The sequence below is a fragment of the Micropterus salmoides genome, unplaced genomic scaffold, assembly GCF_014851395.1.
Source record: "Micropterus salmoides isolate LMB-PRFRI ecotype aquatic unplaced genomic scaffold, ASM1485139v1 Ms_hic_scaffold_11, whole genome shotgun sequence".
NCBI classification, from domain to species: domain Eukaryota; kingdom Metazoa; phylum Chordata; class Actinopteri; order Centrarchiformes; family Centrarchidae; genus Micropterus; species Micropterus salmoides.
Genome location: NW_024040152.1, coordinates 10,138,289 through 10,146,931, shown reverse-complemented (window position 1 = coordinate 10,146,931; position 8,643 = coordinate 10,138,289). Strand labels below are relative to the sequence as shown.

At 42.1% G+C, this 8,643-nt stretch overlaps 1 protein-coding gene across 2 annotated transcripts in view; it reads left to right on the top strand.

Moving 5' to 3' along the window:
* Positions 1 to 219: 219 nt before the first annotated feature.
* Positions 220 to 8,643, top strand: part of LOC119897244 (protein argonaute-3) — a 38,792-nt gene continuing 30,368 nt past the window's right edge. Inside the window, exon 1 of one of the 2 annotated variants that reach the window (XM_038710834.1) lies at positions 220 to 1,162. In XM_038710834.1, the coding sequence (XP_038566762.1) occupies positions 1,144 to 1,162 (19 nt within the window). In that variant the 5' untranslated portion in view covers positions 220 to 1,143. The remainder of the gene's footprint in view (positions 1,163 to 8,643) is intronic. The other variant, XM_038710835.1, reaches the window with a different exon arrangement.

Below are 8,643 nucleotides of genomic sequence, written 5' to 3'. Positions count from 1 at the left end.
AAGGGACAGGGGACTAATTGGGACTAGGTCTTCAATTGAAGTTTTATGGTACTTGGATTATGGTTTAAGCCACAGTCTCAAAAACTAATGAACAACTCCGAAGGGAAAAAAATAAAATGGGACTTGGCTAGGTTTACACATTTTTAATTTTAACACGAAAGCCCAGAGTCTTAACTCTTAACACACGTAGCCAATAATTCATATATTCTGACGCAGGAATGCCTTTAAAAATACATATTTTATCTACTAATTTATTCACAGTATTGAATTATTGTTGGGCTACCTATGAGTGAAGGCGGAGTTGATTCTTCTGACGTCTGGTGACACAGCCCACCTCTTCCTGTCGGTGTCAGAAAGACAACTTCACCATATTTAGCTGGCTTGCCGAAGCCCCGCTGAGTTGATCTGTCAACCAGACTGAACATCTCTACACTTCACGGCGGACACGGCCCGGTTTTGACAGCTTTATGTTAGCAACGGGATACAAACTGTAGAAGACGACGTCCTTGGGATATAGTGCTTCGGGAACGGGGCTGTGTCAGCGGCTGTTTTAACGCGATAAAAAGTAACGTTAGCCATCGTCTGTCAGAATTCCAACTGTCCAACAGCAGACCTAGCCAGGTAGCTTATTACTGTAGCTACTTCGTCGCTCGCTGTGCCATACAAACGAATTTATGTCGTCTCTGTTATTGTTTTGTTATCGGTAAGGATTCATTTGGACTCAGTGACCCCGCTGTGACCATGTCCTGACAGCTCCTCTCCTTCGTTCCAGCCACTTTCCTAAGCCTGCCTAGCGAGCTAACTTGGCTAACGTTAACTAGCAGGCTTTCACTGCCACAGCGTCGTGTCGAGCAACCAGTAGCTTTCGCCGTGGCAGTGACATCTGATTGGATACGTTTACCGTGTGCGAACGGCGGTGTGCTGGGGGTGTCGAAGACCCCCGGCCCGGCGAAACGACTGTACCCAGGGCCCCCCTTTTTTGACAGTCCGCAGAGAGAGAGGAGCTAGCAGAGACCAGGGCACTTGCCATTCGGCGCTGCAGAGGCGGTGCACTGCCGAAGGAGACACCGGATTGAACGGAGGAAGAGTCCCAAACGTTTGACACCTGTGATCCGGGAAGTGAACCGGGCAGAGACCTCATGAATGGAAATCGGAACTACAGGTAAATTATTCCATATAGCCTCTTTACTAAGCGGTTGACTACTTTTCAGTGTATGTGTCAGTTGAAGTTAGCAATGAGTCTGTCACCCTCTGTTCTTATTTTGCCTAAACATGAGTCACAATTGAAAGGCTTTCATTGAATAACACCCCCTCCCCGTCATGTCAGACTGACTTAAACTACTTATTTGAACTCAAAAGCAAGATATGTAGCTGTTGTAATCATTTTACAAGTTATTCCCCAAGGGTACTGATAAGTTAGTTCTCTCTCTTCCACTGTACACTCATTAGCATCCAGGTGTGAGGGCTTTATTAAGCATGTGCTGAGGTAAAGCCTGGTATTCCCCTGCATCATCAGAAAGATTCCCACACTATTAAGTTATTTCTTTGTTTAGTAGTCATGGTGCAGAATGACATGTTGTGTTCAGCTCAAACCTAACATGGCTAGCTACTTGAGAACTTAATACAGTAGGTATACTCTGCCCTTTCAAGGCCCAAGATCTTGGTCACCAACTGATCCCAGACTGATCTCAATATATTTAGCAGTAGCCTTCTCGCACAACAAATACAGTCTGAGAGTTAACCTGTTTTGCCATGGCCATGCTTTGTGCATAAAACATTCAGCCAATGCTGGTTGTTTTTGGAACAAGTTGGCAGTAAGTTTAACCTGTCAAGTTGAGCTAGTTATTTGCTTTTCCAACTACACACTAGCCTGAGTATACCAACTACCAAACATTACTGAAAATGTTTATCTACAGCAATAACCTCATGCAATCTTGCATATTGCTGTCTAGTCCTGGAAATAACAAATGTCAACCTAGTCCATGGCTGTTAGATGTTTTTTTTTTTTCTTGGTCATAGTGGCAGTTAAACAGTCTGGACCGCCTGTCTTTGTCTCATCTGTAACGGAAGCTTACCACTTACATGACCATAAACTGAACACCAGGTACTCTTGATCAGCCAGTGACACATGATACAGCAGTCAGTTCTTAATCCCCTCCTCCCCAAGAGGAGATCCCTCTCTGCTGTCTCATTAGCCTCCCTGCTTCTCCCAGTTGGGAAGCTTCCCATTGCTGGTAAGCATAAGGGAACATGAGGTGTTTTCCCAGTAACCAAGCACCTGCAGCAATGTCAAACAGACTTAAGCAGTTATATTGTGGCAGGTGTGCAAGTTAAGCTTAACAGTATACTCTCTAAATAGATTTAATTTGGTAGGTTATCACAGGCAAAATGACCAATACAAGCATCCGATTTGGCTTTGCTCTTCCAAGTGTGAAAAGGATGTCTTAAACTCAAAATTGTGGCATAGCCATTGGCTTGGGACTCGCCATGAATGTATGGGTCTGAACACATCAAATGCAATTTCATGCAGAGTATACTGCTAGCCAGCCTTACCTTAGGTGCGTTAAGGAGTGTGGTCGATGCTTTCACTTTGGAAAATGCATTAACACAGTGGATCATTTTACTGTGTATCTTTGTGGCTTGTCCATGTAGGGCATTGATATTGTGTGTTGGTGTTGATACACAATCACATTAACCACCACAGGTCAACCAGTGAGCCCTGTGCCTGTGTGAATGATTAGAAGGGGGCCCTTCATCAGTCAGTCAGTGGCCCGGAGAACCCGCTTAGAAAATGACTCACTCTTTTCCCTCAGTACATTTACTTTTATTCATTTAGCTGACTCTTTTATCCAAAACGACTTAGAATTGCTACATATGTCAGAGGTCACACCCCTCTGGAGCAACTAGGGGTTAAGTGCCTTGCTCAGGGACACATTGGTGGATGTGTCACAGTGAGGAATTGAACCCGGGTCTCACCAAAGGCATGTGTCTTATCCACTGCTCCATCACCACCACCCCCCCGCAGCATGTGGCATGATCATGACTCTGGAGAGCTTAGCACTTGGGATATAATGAGTGCAAGCCTTAAGCAAGTCAAATCCATTTTTGATGTGCTAACCCAAAGGTATGCCCAGAAACAGCTTGTCACTTGATGTTGATATTACATTATGGCTGAGCTGTAAAGGCAGGAATTTCAAATTATGGGTATCATCTTGCTAACATTATGTTAACGGTAAATATTTTTTTACATAGAATGCAGTTTTTGTTAAGTCATGCTGGTTTTAGGTGGATGTTTATTTTACAGAAACGAGTGGGGTTGATCTTCTCATGTAACTCTTGCAAATGTCGAACAATTTAAATTACACTATTACCCATATGAAGGTGTTCCTCATGGATGGGTATAAGCTGTGACTGACTGTATAAGAGGCTAGGCGTTTCTTATTGTCAAAGAAGCCTGTCCTGGTGGTGGCAACAACTGTACACATAAACATACTTTTCTTATCAAGTGATGCACTTTACTGGAACACAATGAGAGGGCAGATCTACATTACAGTAAGGGGGGGGGGGGGGGGCTCCCCCACCCTCTTCGTAACCAGGTGGGATTTGAGTTGGCTGGAGATGACTCAGCTTGGTACAAAAGGGAGCCCTTGTAGAAGTGGGTTTGCAGGGGGTTAACACTACAATTAAGTTAGTAGTACTAGTTTCACTGAGGATATTTTGAGGCCATCAGATATTAGCTTACTTACCGATGTTTGTTCTGTTGATGTCTTACTCATGGTCTTCAGCCAGTCTCTCCCCATTTCTTACTCCCTTTCTTTCTCACACTGTTGTTTCCCGCTCTTTTTTGATTCACTGACAGTCCCCCCTTCGTTGGTTGCTGCTTCTGTTTCCCTCTCTGTGCCTCAGTGGGAAACTCTGCCTTCCCTGTCATTCTTCTTGTAGGTTGGTTCTATGTTGATTTTGTACAAACAGTGGAGTCGGCTTTGAGGGGAGGGCTTAGAACTTGATTTGCAGTCTCTCCCCATAATACTCAGTTCATTCAAGCAGCTCGTTGACAATAGTCAACCCCCATCCTCAACCCAGCCTCCCATAAGGCTAACCATTGACATATTGTTGTAGGTTTCTATGGAGAATGCAGTTTGCCGTTGCTCTTTAGGCTCATTGTATTAGAGAGCGTTTTACCCTTGCCTTTACTTTTCTGAAGAAAAGTCTTAGAATTTGGTATAATGGTATAATTAAGATCTGGTCAATGTCGGCAATAATAATAAGTAATAATAAGTATTAGGGACCAGAATCTAAAGGGAGGTGCTGATACAATACTCAAGTTTCAATGTGAGATCATTTTAAGTATTCCTTATATTACATCTTGTTTAGTAAATTCTAATTACTGGTGCCCCCGCCCCCCTTTGTTTTAAAAGTTAACGAATGCGGCAGAGTTCCTTCAAGTTAAGGTTGGGCGATTTGGCCAAAAATATTATCACGATAAAACATTTCATATTATTCAGTATCAATAATTATCACGATAAATGTCAAGTTATTGTTTCTTTCAAATTTATTGGCTGATTTTTGCTCCTGAGTGAAAGTTGAAGAAACCAGATGGTTAATTGTGGTTAAAGTATTCTTTATGGTCAGAACATGGCAAACACAACCAAACAGTGGATCACTTAACAAAGCTGAAGTAGAACATTCAAAACAATTATAATGAAATCTTTTTTCAACAAATGTGCATGAGAAAAATTAAGTAAAATCTTTTTTCAGTCACTTTTCCTCAACAAAATGGATATCTTAATAGAAAAATTAAATGCCAAGCCCTAACCCTATTTAATTATTCCTGAATAATGAGAGTATCCCTGTTCCCAGACTTTCTTGGTAAGGTAACTTTTGTAACCTTTTGGTGTCCTCACTTCATTTGATGTTGAGTCAGATGTGCTTGCTAGTTGTATTACCACAAAATGTGACTTGGTTTTGAAGGTATTTACTAATAGCTTAAATAATCAAGCTTCATTTAGTCTTTTTGTTGTTGTTTTTAATTTTTAATGGCTGCAGGCTCTAACCTAGTCAGTTGCTGTATGACGATCTCCACTGTTGCATTATCATTCTTGCTGTTTCTCCGTTTTCTGATTTACGTGTACATGTTCTTTAAATAGGAAGAAATGGTGTTGTTTCAGCTCAACCCTTTCAGTATAGTTTTACCAAAGTGGTCAGTTAACAGTAAATACTAAGTACATGCTGTTTAAAAGCCTTTTCTGTATTGTGAATCTCATGCCTGCTATAAAGTCTTAATCATGTGTAGATGTAGTAGACTGAGAGGCAACTCTGCGGGCTGACACATGCTGTTGTCAGAGTGTACATCTGATGGCAAACTCCTGCAAGTGGACTGGGTAGACAGAGGGGAAAGTCAAGGGATGGAGTGTATGTGTGGGTGATGGGGTGGATGTAGAGGAGGAGGGGGAGGAAGGCTGGAGGTTGTGATGTGTCACAGAGATTAGAAGCCAGAGCAGCCAGCCCACACTTCTTTTCCACCTCCTCCTCCTGCTTTCCCCTTCCTGAGATCTTTTTTTGGGGGGAACTGCAAGAGGCTCATTTTAGGGGGAGGTTGTGGACAGGAAGAAAGGGAATTTGAAGGGGAAGTCTGTGTGTTTTGTTGAGGGGCTCACTGGAGGACAGAAGTCGGTCTGTTTATAAGTGGCAGAGAAAGATTGCAAATGTTTCTACATTATTCCATACAGTCTTGAAATGAGGATTGTTAGTATTCAATAGATACTTTAATATCTCACATTTAAAAGGATGGGACTTCAGTGTTTCTCAGCTGTTTGTGAATAAAAATGTAGACTTGTTTTTACTCTTATGTTTAAGAGACAAAGTTTTAACAGCATGGACTACGCCAATACATAATCAGACATGAGCTGTCTCTTTGCTAAAATAAGCTATTTTTGGGACAGTTTCTTGTATGGAAAATAGTCTCCATGAACCTGTATGCAGCCAGGGATGAGGGCTGTCCAGAGAAATAGAAAGAGCTGGAAAGACCTGTTGTTGTTGTTCAACATTGTGAGCATCACAATTGAATTGTTACCTCCATTGTTTCAGGGTGGTGACTGAGATGTCAGCAGATACCTCAGAACCTCTGCAAATGAACCTGCATTGCTAATATACACTTTATCTGATTTGGGCAGACAAATGCAAGAAAGACATTCTCGTTAAGACGTTGACATGACTGTTGCAGTAATGAGTATCACCTTCTTTTGGTTCTAATAATTTTTTTAAGAGTATATGTAAACTCTTAGAGTGACAGAGCAGTCATCCTGCCCAAGTCAACATAAAAAGTCAACAACCCTGGCCCCCATCCACTGTTTCAGTCAGGCTGGGCTAGCAAAACTCTGAGGACAGAAGGCTCCATTTAACCTGCCCGAGTAGAATCTCCTGGTCAGTTTAAAAGAGCGTGTGTGTGTGTGTGTGTGTGTGTGTGTGTGTGTGTGTCCATCCATCACCTACCTGTAAGACTGTTGTGCCATCTCAGCTTCTCAGTACAGAGGATTCTTAACTCCCTCCAACCCCCGCCCCCCACCCCCCCTTTCAATTTTGCTCGCTGAAAACATTTCTGTCTTGTACTCTTATTCGCTGTCTTCTTTCTCACATGTGCACTGTGCCTCAAGTGTGTCCTGAGGGGGATTTCAACATTTTTGCATGTTGTTGTGACTGACCAGGCGCTCGTCAGCCTGTCAGTATGTGGCTGCCTGCTGGTGTTTATCTGAGGCAGAGAGTGGCATTGACTCCCATGGGTGCCAGATGCAACACTCTTGAGGTTGGTGAGGGGAACAGGGGGGAGGTTACTGTGTGTGACGTGCATCAATCCTTTCTCTGCCAGCCATCAGACTTTCTGTGTATATGTGTGCGTGTGTGTCTAGGTTCTGCCTGCTGTGACTGACGCCATTGTGCCTCGCCACTGAGCACTCACCCTGTTCCCACAACTCGGCCTCTCTGGATTAGAAACACAACAGCTGTATTGTGTGTATTGGTGTGTGGGCCTGTGGTATATGCGTGGACATACGAACCCGCTAACATCGTGGACGTTTGTGTACTGGGGGTATGTGGCAGAGGGGGTTAGCAGGGACTGTATGTCAGCCTAGCTTCTCACTATCCAGTTAGTCTGGTTTCCAGCCCGCAGCGTGTTGTGCAGAGTGAAACAAATTCACAATTGCTGAGATGTTTCTGCAAAAATATTTAGATGCTAAAACCTCTCACACTCAGCTTTGTTTACAATTAATTAACTAAATTCAATCCTTGTGCTTGCTACACTTTCCATTATTGTTGTTAGTGTACAAACCATAGATTTGTGAGTTATGTGACTCTATTTGGTCCTGATGTGACTACTGAAGAATGGATCAAGTCTTAGTGAGACTTTCAAACTATTTGTAATATTAGTGTTCCATAGTGCACAATACCGCTGCACTTGGATCAAATTGAACAAATTCAGAAAAATGCATTAATAAACTGCCCAACAGGGTTGTAACTGTGTGTGTGTGTGTGTGTGTGTGTGTGTGTGTGTGTGTACGCATGTTGGAAGATTGAGGTCTGCTTAATGCAAAAGGTGCCAGCAACTCTTCACCTAGTTAGTTGGCATAAAAAACCTCCAGAAAAAAGTGACAGAATATGTCCAAAAGTAGGGTTGCCAGCTTAACCACACAAGCGACACACAAAATCAGCCCAGTGCACAAGTAGCAAACTGAAGCTGTGTATTCAGCAAAAAAATTGGCACAACTATGAGTTTTTGGAGCATATTGGGCATGCTGTTGGACAGCGGGAATGTGGATTATGTTGCAGGACTCGTAGGAGTAGTTTGAGAACTTTATATGGATGCTTTTGATAGTGTATTTCTGCCATGAAACCATGTTACTCTTGGAGTACAGTGTATGTGACAAAAATTCAAGATGGCCACATAATCGCGGCCGTTCTCTGAAAGTACAAGCATTTAAGAGCCATCTTTCAAGCCGGCAGGGTTAAAGCTTATTAAAGCATAGATTTTAGCTGTCATATCCACATTTTAGATTAAAATATGTAATTTTATTACAATATTACTATTGTTAATACAGCTTTACTGGAAAATACTGTATTTGGAAAATATAGAAAAATAAAGAAACAGTTATTCCAAATATTAAGTGGAGCACATAACTAACACAGTTTCATGAATATTTACATGGATTACTTATGATATGATTGTGCCTCTCTCATTAAGTGATAATTCCTTTCTAAGGGGAAAACCCACACTTGCTTTTAAGCCTGAGATGTTTTTATTTTTAGAACCACACCCTGTAACAGGGATTTTTCAGTGGCAGTAAAAGAAATATAAATATAGAATTTTAACTTAAAGAGAAAACCTCAGACTGTTGCTGAAAGAATCGTAAAATGCGTATCTTTATTTAACAACATCTAAAGGGTAACAAGGACGCTGAAGCTACTCTTTCAGCAGGATGCAATAGGCCCAAGGCTTGCGTGGCAATTTCCATCAACACCATGAGACAGACTTGTTGCAGTTTCACAGAAATACACTAATGGAGTTAATTGTATTCATGATCAAGAAGGTTTATCCCTCCTTTTTCGCTTCTCACCGTCCAAATGTACATGCTCAGGAAACGAGACTTACTT